Source organism: Xyrauchen texanus, chromosome 9 (genome assembly GCF_025860055.1).
Source record: "Xyrauchen texanus isolate HMW12.3.18 chromosome 9, RBS_HiC_50CHRs, whole genome shotgun sequence".
NCBI classification, from domain to species: domain Eukaryota; kingdom Metazoa; phylum Chordata; class Actinopteri; order Cypriniformes; family Catostomidae; genus Xyrauchen; species Xyrauchen texanus.
In genome coordinates, this window is record NC_068284.1 from 18906845 (window position 1) to 18920407 (window position 13563).

General features: G+C 41.5%; 1 protein-coding gene across 2 annotated transcripts in view; it reads left to right on the forward strand.

Moving 5' to 3' along the window:
• The window catches only part of vav3b (vav 3 guanine nucleotide exchange factor b), a 73063-nt gene extending 61301 nt beyond the window's left edge, over positions 1-11762 (forward strand). Inside the window, exons 24-28 of one of the 2 annotated variants that reach the window (XM_052134120.1) lie at positions 2668-2755; positions 3845-3959; positions 8805-8885; positions 9234-9382; positions 11245-11762. In XM_052134120.1, the coding sequence (XP_051990080.1) occupies positions 2668-2755; positions 3845-3959; positions 8805-8885; positions 9234-9382; positions 11245-11286 (475 nt within the window). In that variant the 3' untranslated portion in view covers positions 11287-11762. The remainder of the gene's footprint in view (positions 1-2667; positions 2756-3844; positions 3960-8804; positions 8886-9233; positions 9383-11244) is intronic. The other variant, XM_052134121.1, reaches the window with a different exon arrangement.
• The last annotated feature ends 1801 nt before the right edge of the window (positions 11763-13563 follow it).

A 13563-nucleotide genomic window follows, 5' to 3' on the forward strand; every position in this document is an offset into this window, starting at 1 on the left:
GAGCCTCCCAAGGCTCCGCCTCTCGAGCCTCCCAGGGCTCCGCCTCTCGAGCCTCCCAGGGCTCTGCCTCTCAAGCCTTCCAGGGCTCCGCCTCTCGAGCTTCCCGAGCCTCCCAGGGCTTTGCCTTTCAAGCTTCTCGAGCCTTCCAGGGCTCTGCCTCTCAAGCCTTTCAGGGCTCCGCCTCTCAAGTCTCTCGAGCCTTCCAGGGCTCCGCCTCTCGAGCTTCCCGAGCCTCCCAGGGCTCTGCCTCTCAAGCTTCTCGAGCCTTTCAGAACTCCGCCTCTCGAGCCTTCCAGGGCTCCGCCTCTCGAGCCTCCTACGGCTCCGCCCCCAAGGCCTCCTGAGCCTCCCACGGCTCCACCTCCTGAGCCTCCAGAATGTCCCACGGCTCCGCCTCCCGAGTCTCCCACGGCTCCGCCTCCCGAGTCTCCTACGGCTCCGCCTTCCGAGCCTCCCACGCCTCCTACGGCTCCGCCTCCCGAGCCTCCTACGGCTCCGCCTCCCGAGCCTCCTACGGCTCCGCCCCCAAAGCCTCCTGAGCCTCCTACGGATCCGCCTCCTGAGCCTTCCTCTGCTCCGCCTCCTGAGCCTTCCTCTGCTCCGCCTCCTGAGCCTTCCTCTGCTCCGCCTCCTGAGCCTTCCTCAGCTCCGTCCTCAGAGCCTTCCAGGCCTCCTGACCCGGCCCCTGTCCTGTGGCCTCCTCCCAGGCCTCCTGACCCGGCCCCTGTCCTGTGGCCTCCTCCCAGGCCTCCTGACCCGGCCCCTGTCCTGTGGCCTCCTCCCAGGCCTCCTGACCCGGCCCCTGTCCTGTGGCCTCCTCCCAGGCCTCCTGACCCGGTCCCCGTCCTGTGGCCTCCTCCCAGGCCTCCTGACCCGGTCCCCGTCCTGTGGCCTCCTCCCAGGCCTCCTGACCCTGTTCCCGTCCTGTGGCCTCCTCCCAGGCCTCCTGACCCTGATCCAGTCCTGTGGCCTCCTCCCAGGCCTCCTGACCCTGATCCAGTCCTGTGGCCTCCTCCCAGGCCTCCTGACCCAGTCCCTGTCCAGTGGCCTCCTCCCAGGTTCCCCAAACCTATCCTAGTCCTGTGGCCAGCTCCCAGACCTCCTGAACCCGTCCTTGCCCTGTGGCCAGCTCCCAGACCACCTGAACCCGTCCTTGCCCTGTGGCCAGCTCCCAGGCCTCCTGAACCGGGCCCTGCCCTGTGGCCAGCTCCCAGGCCTCCTGAACCGGGCCCTGCCCTGTGGCCAGCTCCCAGGCCTCCTGAACCGGGCCCTGCCCTGTGGCCAGCTCCCAGGCCTCCTGAACCTATCTTTGCCCGGTGGCCAGCTCCCAGACCACCTGAACCTGTCTTTGCCCTTCGTGCCCCCTTGGAGTTCCTGCCTACCCTTCGTGCCCCCTTGGACTTCCCGCCTGCCCTCTGTGCCCCCTTGGACTTCCCGCCTGCCCTCTGTGCTCCCTTGGACTTCCTACCTGCCCATTGTGCCCCCTTGGACTCCCTGTCTGCCCCTCGTTGCCCTCCGGACTGCCTATCTGCCCTTCGTTGCCCCCTTGGTCTGTCTGCCCACCACAAGCTCCCCCCTCTCTCCTTGGATGTTTTTTTTTTTTTGCCTTTTTTCTAGGAGCGTCTGGAAGCCGCTCTTTGAGGGGGGGCTATGTCACGTTCCCCTGTTGTCTGCCCTGTGTTCTGTGTCTCACCAGTCTATTGTTTAGAACTACATTTCCCACAATCCACCTTCCGTCATCACTGCCATTTTGTGTCATTGTTCACACCTGTTTATCATTTGTAATCATCCTGTCCTTATGTATTTATACCCTGGTTTTTTGTTCTGTCTTTGTCAATCGTTGAACGTTGTTAGCCCGGTGTGTTTTCCTTGCCCATATTCTCAGTGTTGTGTTTATTTCCCCATTGAGGGTTTTCCTTTGTGTTTGTTTTGATTTTGTTAAATAAAGTAAGCCTGCGTTTAGATCCAGTCACCTCGTCTGCCTTCGCTGCCTTCTGTTCATAACACATACATACGTACACACACACACACACACACATATATATATATATGTGTGTGTGTGTGTGTGTGTGTGTGTGTGTGTCTGTTTTTTTCTCCTATATATTTACTTATGTTACAGGGTTGTTTTTTTGGGGGGGACGGATTTGGGGTTTGGGAAGAGGAAGAGAGGATTGTGGGGTTTAAATGTGATTGTATATATAGATGTTTTGCATTTCTTTGTTATTGTATGATTTAATAAATGTATTACAAAAAAACAATAAGCGTAACTGCAGCTGAATGAAACAATGGCTTTTTTCAGAGTTTTAACTTGACTACACATCTTTAAAAGCTTTTTAAAATTGTATTCCTCATGACATGACTCCTTTAAAGGGATCGTTCACCCCCAATTCTATCATTGTTTACTCAGTCTCATGTTGTTCCAAACCCATATGACTTTCTTTCTGCCATGGAACACAAAAGGAGATGTTTAGCATAATGTTAGCCTCAGTTACTATTCACTTTCATTGCATCTTTCTTCCATACTATGAAAGGGAATGGTGACTGAGGCAAGCATTATGCTAAAAGAAAGTCATATGGGTTTGGAACAAAATGAGAGTGAGTATATGATGAACAAATTTTCATTTTGGGGTGAACTATACCTTAAACATCATTCTCGTTAATTTGCAGGTACAACAACGATGTGAAACACATTAAGATTCTCACCAAGGAGTGCTGCTTCTACATTGCTGAGAGCAGGACATTCAAGTCTGTATTAGTAAGTGGGTTTGAGTTTCACTGCAGCAATCTTCATTTGCTCTATTTATCATAAATGTATGAATGCATCTGTTGGGTGCCATAATTCAGTGTCACTAAATTTGCTGCAGAGAACTAGGCATTTTTTGGTCTGAAAACCAGAACCTTTGCTGATTTGCATATTTCTGTATTTCATTAGAATTATTAATAATGTGTTGGTTAGAAAGGCATGACAAGGCAGTTATAGCTATTAATCTATCAGTCATTGTGGTGGTGGGGGCGTGGTTTAGCACCTGTTTGTGAATGGAGAGTGAGATCAGGAGATGAGAACGGTAAGGATCATCACATGGCAATGATTGTCTCTAACAGCTGTTTGAGACAATAATTGCCAGGTGATGATCCTTAGCTTTCTCATCTTCTGATCACGCTCTCCGTTCAAAAACCGGTGCTTAACCACGCCCCCACCACCACCATCATCAATAGTACTACAACCGTTTTATGTTTTGTTCCAAATGTTTTCAAACTGCTGAACTTTCTCTTATAAAAAAGTACTGTGGCAGCACCATGGTACACAGATAGTATCAGATGGTAATAACATGGGATTTTTACCATGGTACATAAACATTGTCATGAAAAACCTGGAAATATCAGGGAATTTTTAAATTGTGATTTCCAGTCTTGGAAATTTCATGGAAATTATTTTCTATGTTTTTTTTAAATTTAGTTTTACTAAGTTCTAATGTATTGGCTAGAAATTGCTCTTTTTGTGTGTAATCTATAAAATGAGTTTTAAAAATCCTTTTATCACCAACAACTGAAAAAGAGTCATGGAAATGTATTGGTCAAAATGTGTGGTAATTTTGTATGATTGCCTCACTTGTATGTCATGGTATTTACATTGTACTCCATGGTACTTTAAAAGAGTACATGGTATTACCATGGTACATGACCAAAAAAAAAAAGAAAAAGCATGGTGTTACCATGACATCATGTCCAAAAGTTTTGGTAATACCACGGTACACTTTTGTATGTGTTACTAGATTTGCAAACACATTCCATAATTTTAAGTATAAGTATTCAGCAATTATAAACTTGCTGTGTTTTTGTCCAGGGTCTAGTGGAGTACTACAAGCAGCACACTCTAAAAGAGGGTTTTCGCAGTCTGGACACTACTCTGCAGGTGCCCTATAAGGAGCTCAGTGGTAGAGTCATGTACAGAGCTGCTGGTGAGTACTGTACACCAAGTTCAGACACACTTTGACTGTAGCATATCATTATTCACTTTGCCATATTAGACACAGCCTGTTTTAATGGAAGGAGACATAGCTGGCTTTCAGCATGTACTGTATTTTTAGCTGCGTTGTGGAGACAGTGTGTGCCTCCCGACACCTCTCTGACTCTGCTGATTAAATATAAATATTGAATAAAAGACACGCTTGTTGGGTTAAAGCATAGAATGTGTTTGAATATGATTACATTTCAGCATATAAATGAAAATAATCTAATATGGAACACAATTATTTTGATAAAATATTTGTTGTTGGATTGGTCAAATTTAGCTTTACAATGTACCATATTTATTTGAAATCTTACATATAACGTAAGTAATTCTATTTGGTATGACAGCCGGATCATGCAGATTTACACTACACAACATTAGGAAGAATAGACTTTCCTATCTGAGCATACTGTTTTTGGACTTTCACTTTCACTGTTCTTCACTGGTGGAACCACTTTCTGAACTCCACTTGAGCAACTGATTCTCAAACTACTTTCAAGAAACGGCTTAAGACGCATCTCTTTCTTGATCACTTGACCCAATCCAAATATTGAAGTCTTCCTTCATAAAAATAAAAACATAGTTTCACAACTATCTCTCACCTTCATACAACAAAAAATTTTATTGTGTGAATGGGCCTAATGTTATGTTCTGACATTAAAACACTTTTACTATAGTGCAGTGTAAGGTTATACATTTTAACATTTGCATTACATAACTAAACGCATTTACAAGCTTGTTCGGATGCGATAAAATCGTGCGGTAGCACAAATTGTAGCTGATTGAGCATTGCACTAGCGACGCAATGGACAGGGTTATGAGTCTAGAAGTCAACATGTTAGCTGAAAGTGACAGAAGCACCACAAAATAACAGTGTTGCTCATCTCATAATTTCTTTTAATGACACTATCGGTTAAGTTTAGGTTTAAGGTTTAGGGTAGGGAGGTAGTTAGGTTTTGTCGATTTGAAACTGAAAAAGAGCATTGACCTGAAAAAGCTCATCTGGGATTTGTTTCCAAAAAGCATCGCTAGCCAACTGTGGTCGCAAGTTCCATCGTTACCAACATAGACCAACGATTTGGTGTTTCCCGAAACCATAGTTCCAACGAACATTTGCAAACAGCATCGCAAATTTGTGTGGTTGGACAACAGCTCTTAACCTGTGTTAGCCATACCATGTTAATTTGCTGTGTGGACATAATTTCACTTTGCTAAGGCTTCTATATCTTTTATTCAATATATTTATTTAATTCTGTCAACACTTTCACCACGTTTACATGGATTTAAGAAAAAAAAATTCCGGGGTTTTGCAGAAAACAGCATGCTGAAACATCACGTAAACACTAGTGCAGCCATTGAGGAGATTAAATGTTGTTAAGAGAAAGTGATTTATCACACACGGTTTCTGTTGGTGAACATGGAATTTATGTGTTTATGTTAACACACAAGTGGTGTTAATATGTTTTTGAGGAGTGCCCATGTTCTCAAGTGCGTCAGGGGAACATAGAAGTCTAATGTAAAGGAAAACCCCACTATTGCAGCGCAATGTATCTATCACATTACACAGTGCATGCTGCTTTTGTGTCTTCAACAACTTTCTCATATTAAATGGCTTTCTGGTGTACGTGTAAATGAGCTATAATAATTTTATATTTGCGAAAGTTATTACTTCACCCCCTGAGTGATGTCATTAACGACAGCTCAACCAATGTGGTTCGAATGATGGATGTGCGACATTCAGTCGTACTATGGCATTCGTAACTAGCTAGTTAATTTCTACAACAATGCATCGCTCTATGGTTGTTACGCATTTAGTTATGTCATTGTACTGGAAACGCACCCCCTTTATTTGAACATTGAACTTGCTTTAAGCACCACAAAATGGACATTTCACCTAGAAACAGCAGTGATCCGTGCCATGAACTGTGTAATAACGTATAATTTTGCAAAAATGTTGCCACAATCACATCATTTTCATTGGTCTAAATTACATTTATACGTTTAAGGCTTTTTGTTATTATAACCTTCAATTTGAACACTACTTGGAGGAGAACACTGGGCAAGACGTGAAATAGAATTTTCTTTCAATCAAATACAGAAAATAACATGTACTTTTTTATCATATCAATAAATCAATAATAATAATAATAATAATAATAATAATGCACTGATTAAACCATATAAATAGTCATTAGTTGCAGCCCTACTTTCATGACGAATAAACGTACGTCCCTGCTCCAGCTCTCATTGCCCAAGATGGCTCCTCAAAGAGACAGACAGATGCAGCAAACTGAGCCCTACTCACACAGCACCTGGCAGCAGGAAAATGGCAGTCTCCATTTGTCTCTGCTGCCACTGCTGCAGGCGATGGAAGAGAGGACTCGGCTAAACAAGACACTAGGGCTGTGCTCAAGTAGCACCAGCAATATTTCTGACATGACATGAAAGTTTGCTTTGAGTTACAGGAAAAAGCCATGATGGATGCTAAGCTCCCCCTCACCTGTGGGGACTCACAATAGTGTTCCTGAGCACTTGTCTCACAGTTGAGAGGAAAGGCATTCCCCGCACCGAGAAATGAAAGGGCAATGAGGGGAAATGTGGAAAGTCAGCTTTATTGAACAGAAAGTAATGTCAGATAGAAAAAAGGCAGTTCTCTCTGCAGTTCTAATGCCAAAGAGAAAGGGATAGTAGGGATTGATGGAGGATGTGAATTGGGGATTTCAGTCTTCTGTTAGTCCTTCCTTTCTTCTATCGCTCGGTATCTTCGGCTTGTTAAAGATGTTTATGCTCAACTGTCACTCATGGTGATGCATCCTTTCACAAATGCAGCAGAAAATCCAGGCCCTTGATGCAAACTGGGACATCACTCTCACTGATGTGCCCAATGTGTGGGAGTTGACACGTCTGCAGGCATTCAGTGTCTGGTAAACATGCTAAACACAAAGGGAAATATCAGGGCTGTGTTTGATAAGCTAATGTGGAGGGGAAAGTGATTTACAAAACAGCTATCACTTTAGTTTAAATTCCAAATTTTTGATACGAATATAGGTACAGAAAGAAAAAGTGGGGTAACAATAAATATGGCATTTATTTTAAAGTAATATACCACAAGGCAAATAACTTTTCAAGCAAAACATTTCACAAAAAGTAATTTGTTAGGTTTTACATTTTAAAACATATTTGGACACTTTCTAGTTTTTAAACAAAGTGGATAATTTCCAAAGTTAATGCTATGAACTTGACATGTGGTTACTCTGGTAAGACACTTGTGTGAACTTGAGGGTCATTGACTTCATACATCCACTAAACATTAACTTTTGAGCAGTTAAATTAGCACAAAATAAAAATGAGACAAAGTCTAGCTACATTTGTTTGCAGGTGTCCATTAATTTTATATTATTGTATCTAATGCAATAAAATTAATACATATTGAAATGTAAAATAGATCCCAAAAGTGTCTAGATATTTTTTTGAGCTCACTGTTGAACATTTGATTAGCTACACAATTTCTGGTTGTAATTTCATTTATAATCAATTCAATGTATTTTTTGAGTGACAGTGGCACAGGAAAAGGTAGTTGGCTCATTGTGCAGCACTTTGCTCCCCCCCCCAGAGGAGATGCAAAGCAGGCAGGCAAACATATTGTGGATTTGACACTTGCTAGTTTAAATATCATAAAGCCCTGGATGCTCAGATGGGTGTTCAGATGGTAACAGGACTCGTTCTCTATATAAGTTGTATCACAGCTGTGTCAGTGACAGGGCCAGACATACCACATACTTGTGTGTTCTTGCCAAAAGGTGCCAGAGACAAAAGGTGCATTCAAAGTCTTGAAATTAAAATGAATGGTTCACCCAATAATACAAATTCATTTTGTCAGTTACTCGTACATGTCGTTCCAAACCCTTGACTTTCTGAACTCAAAAAGTGCATTTTTAAGAATATCCTGATTGCTTGTTTCCATTTTGTAAAATTGAACCTCAAATGTTGCTCTGGTCATTCAGATATGCCGGAGCAAAAGCCTGTCATCAAAATGATTGGCTAGTATTTTACCTCCCAGAACAGCCTGACACTCTTTTGGTCCCAGACACAAGGCATCTGCTGCTGAATGCCAGCAAACATAAAGAGTGTTTTGCTGGCATGCTCTAAACCACAAGTAGGAATTAATTACATTTAATAAAAGAGCCACTGTGCCTTCAACTTCTATTATCTATAATCTCTATTTTGCACAAATTTGCCCAGAAGTGACGATTTTGTTCTCTTTTAACAGATGGGATAAAAACACAGCTTTATTTGAAAATTGTTTTGTGATATGGAAACATGACTACTAAAAATATTTTTTGTGAAAATGTTCTGTTCCTCATACAAAGCTATCATATGGTTTCAGAAGACTTGTGATATATTGCACAAGTCATATGGACTCCTTTAATGGTTCTTTTTTTATTTTACTTATCCCATTTAACTAAAAAGCAGCCAAATATTTTTCAATAATTCACCTATTGTATTCCACAGAAAAAGATAAATTCATAGGGGCTTGGAACTACATGAATGTGTATACATGATGATTAAATATAAATTTTTGTTCAAATGTATGTCATTTTTTAGTTATCTTTACCCTTTGCTCTGAGAAAATTTTAAGACTAGTATATTTCAGGGATTTTGATTTATTTTTGCTCTTCTTGTTCTTGTTTCTTTGTTTGGTTGAAAATGTCTCTTGTTGAAAATGTCTCAGTTAAGCTCTCTGGGTTTTGTGTTCTTTATTTCTTCACTCCGCCACGGCTTGGATCTTAAGCTCCAGTGCTGTGTGGACTTTCCGTTTTGAGTCCCACCAGCTACAGTTTTGTTCCTCCCTCCCCCTCACCCTTCTGGTCAGGTACAGCTATCAGCCACCTTCAGCCATTCCAGACTGTTCTCCATGTGTTTTATTCAACTGTTTCTATTGTGCTTGTATATTTTCTGTGTGAAAGAGGAATTGTGGTGAGAATGGATGTGCATTGAATTTTTGTGAGCATGTTTCAGTGAATTGAACTGTCTGATGTAAAACCATTTGTGCCCTGTTTTTGTTCCAAACCTCCAATCACACATCCTACATTTTTTGCACATTTATCCATTTTGTCCTACTTAGCATGTCTTGTAAAGCATCTTTTACTCAGACACACAGTGTCTTTTTCTAACATATTTTTCTAACTGTCTGTTTTTCTTACTTTGCATGTTCCATCAGTCTTAACCCCGAGAGTAGTTGGCATTGCAATGGTGCGGTACGATTTCAGCTCTAGAGACACACGGGAACTATCTCTGCAGGTGGGTGACCTGGTGAAGATCTACATCAAGTGTACTAATGGATGGTGGAAGGGCGAGGTCAACGGGCGGGTGAGGAAAACACACTTCTACACCTTCATTCAAAGTATCCAGTATCTGGTTATTCTAATGCTACTGTCACACTATATATTTTGCTGCTGATGTGGGTTTAATTTACCATAAAGGTTTGATTATTTGTCTTTGGAAATTGGGTGCACCTCAAGGAACTGCACTTGAGACCATTTATTAGAAATATAGTGTTTGAATATTGTGGTTGATGTAAACACAATCTGAAGTGAACTCTAAGGTTACATTCACACAACAACAGAATACAGTCTCAATCCTGTTTGGAGTGATAAGTAGTTATGTTCATATATAGTTAATATATGAAAAACAGTGCATGCTTAAAACAAATGTGAAATTTTCAGGGGGGAACATCTGAAACAAATGAACTGGACAAAAATTGAAACAGAGTTTTTGACCACATATCTCAGAGGATGATGGCAACATAGTAACCTGTAGTGCACAACGGCCTAGTTGAAAAGATCATATGGTCACCAGTTGTTTTGGATGCCGGTCTCCAGCATAGGATGCTGATGTGTTGATGTCTCCACCAGGCTTCTTAACGGGCTTAACCAGCAAGACCCGCTTCACATGAAAAAAAAAAAATGCAGATTGGACAGCGTTTTCGCTAGTGAACAGCATGGCAAAACAGAACTAGCATTAACCAGTCTGAACAGTATCGCGATTCCTGCAGGTTAAAGCGGGAAGTTCAGAATAAAAAAGAAATCCTTAAAGACACAATACAGAGTCTTGAAATTGACATATCTTACAGTTGACAATCCCAAACACTGATTATGTGAACATAGCCCTATTGATTACATAGATTTTAAGGTGATAAACAGTATCAAATCAAATCACTTTATTGTCACACGACCATATACACAAGTTTCCGGTGGTATCCATGCTTTAGACACAAACAAACAACATAAATATACAGGTAAGATTGTAATTGATTTGTGTGGTTCCTCAGGGTCTAATATTAATACTCATTGTAGTATTACAGTATATAAAGATTTGGAATATAAGAGTTTAGCCTATCAACATTTGGGTACCCATAACAGACCATCTTGACAGAGTCATCACTGACTCTCCAAGAGTCTTTCTTCATTCCTTATTAGATTCCCTTTTTCTTCATTCATTTCATCTGGTTGAGTTAGTGAAGAGAGATGACTGACTAGAGGTGATGTAAGAACAGGACAGAATGGCTCTTAATGATTCTTCAGCACATATAATTATCAAATACGTCTCTTTCTCCATAAGAGCCCTCAAGTCAGTCACACAAGATGATTGTAAAACAGTTAAAGGATGGGCAAGGAGGAGGTGAGAACCGGCTAGTCAACATAAATCATATTTAATAAAACTCAAAGCACAAACATAAACACACATGACGGACATGTCCATAATTCTCTCTCTCTCGAACAATCGTCACCGGCCGCCTTTATCCCTCGCGCGCCTCATCAGGCTGATTGGGGACCGGGCGCGCGATATTCCGACCGGCCCCGCCCCCCTCCGCTCCACAATGATGAAGAGAAATGCTCTGCGGCTTTTAGGCCAGAAATGTACTTTAGACAATTGAACAAATCCAGGTGCATAATCAACATATTGCAAGTGCGAGGTTCCATTGAACATGTCCTCTTGGGTTGGCCTGATGGTAACAAACCTGTAGGGATCCAATGTCTGTACTTTTCAGGTAGCTAGCGACAAACATGTGTTGTTTTTTTAAGATCTAATTTGCTCAGCAAGATTCTCATCAAATTGTCTCTCCACCATGTTTTTATTTCATGTGTTGGGCCTCAGTCCTTAGTTATGTTTATGTATGGATGCCCATGGAATGCAAACACATTGGTAACAACCACTTTTTATAATTACAGGTGGGTTGGTTCCCATCCACTTATGTGGAAGAAGAGGAGTGACCAGTGCAGGGAGCATGTTGCACTGTCCTAATCTCACTGTGCTGTGTCAGTGATAGGCCACCTGTTGGCTTTGGACAAGAAACATAATAGTGAACAATACACCTTTTTTGAGGTAAAGAACCACAAACACAGCAATTATCAACCTCTTTTAATGGGAGCCAGTGGACCGCAGTTGAAACATGTCATGCGATGTATCTGGGCCTGTCGGCTTTGACTGTTGAATTAGTTATGAATCTCCCTTGCTGCTCCACATTCAGTCCAGTCCCAGACATCTTTCTCTCTCTCACTCTCTTGTCTCCTCTTCTTTCTCTCACTCTCGTTCCCACCCTGTCACCTCCTGAAATCTTCACACAGGGCCTGGGGCCCCCCTCTCTCTGCCTGTTTAAAATTTAAACTCCATTTCTGTGGTATGCTGGACCTCCCATAAACTCAGGAGTGGCACGCAGAGAAAAAAGCCCTGAGCTGGACAACCCCCCCACCCCATGCGACCTTTACGCAGTGCTTTCTGCTCACCTTGTGCTATAATTGATGATTTCATCCGCCAGTCTGACTCTGCAAAGTTTGGCTGGGATGAGATCTAGCGCACCGCTGTCACGAAGCCGTCCTCGCTGCCTCCTCCTCTCAGCCCTGATAACACTTAGCATCGGTGCTCTCACAGGGCCTCAGAGCACAGCACAGTGACAGGAGGCCTGCCGTTCATTGTGATATATATCTTAGCTGGCCTAACATGCTATGTTGTGATCAGTCACTGTGCTGTCTGTTTCTGAACCTCAGGTGCTTCCAAATGACAAGCAGAGCATTGTTGCCACTGATTTTGGATACAAACTCCATTCTTTCTGTTGTCATGCAACTGAATGATTAAGGAAGTTAATGTTCCAGTTTTTCCAGTTGGCAAAAGCTGCTGTTTACTAAAAAACAAACAAACAAAAAATGCCGTATGAGAGTAATAAACTATTTATGCTAAGAGTAAACAAAAACACTGTGGATCAAGACCAAATACACTTATATTTAAAAGACGTTCTGGAAATGTCTTAAAAGGAAATGTTCACCCAAAAATTAAAAATCTCATAATTTACTCACCCTCATGCCATGTCATATGTGTACGTCTTTCTTTCTTCTGCATAACACAAGCAAAGTAGAAGTGTATCTCAGCTCTGTCTTTTTCACTGTACATCTTGACATTGCAGTCTCTAGGCGTGATCATGATTTCAAGCTTGATTACACTTCCTAGTGCTTGACGCGTGTGCAGAGCGCTAGATTGCGATGTAGTGTAATCAAGCTTGAAATCATGATCGCCAAGGAGACTGCTGTCTGATGGATTATGTTTATTCTGACTTCATATGCTTTTTGGAGCTTCAAAGTCCTGGTCACCATTCACTTGCATTGTATGGACCTACAGAATTGAAATATTCTTCTTTTCTTTCTTTCTTTTGTGTTCTGCAGAAGAAAGCAATACATATCTTAGATGGCATGAAGGTGAGTAAATGAGAGAATTTTACTTTAAGGGTGAACTAACCCTTTAATATCTTATGTTTCTCAGGTAAATGTATCTTGTTTTAAGAATGCTTTGATATTTTTTACAAGGCAGATATGGAAATTTTAACCAATCCGGTTTCTTGAAAAATCATATTAATAGTACGAGATGGCGAAATCTTTAGAAATCATTAGATTTGGCTCGTACAAAAACGCACAACTTTTCCTCCTATTGAGAAAAATAACTGAACGTTATTATGATTTTTCCAAAGTTTAACCCCTAAGCCAACCCTAAACCTAACCATGATTTTAATAGGACAATTACTTTTGTGTACCATGGGAGAAAGAAAATAGTGAGACAAGGGAATCATATTGGTTATTGACATACATCAATCTTTTGTTCTGTACGAGTAAATATGGAATGAAATTTATTTCAGACGTTCTTTTCCTAAAATAATGTGCTGATTTGGAGGCTAGCTATACTGTAAAATGTGATGCCTGTATTGCAATGATTTGAAATGCTTTTTCTTGATTATTTTTTCTCTGTGGGATTAAGTGGTACCTTTTCATAAGAGCCAAGTCATATGATATCTTACGATTCGACATCTCGTACAAATTATTACGAGCTGTTGTGAGACAATGTTGATTTTTGCAGTGTAAATTGTTTGTAAAGTCAGTTGCTTTCTAAATTGGCACACATATTTCATAACTTGCTTCAAATGCTAAAAATGCAGGTCATATGGTTATCTGAGTAAAAACCACAGATATTTTGTTCCCCTGCCATTATTGTTGTTGAAAATATCC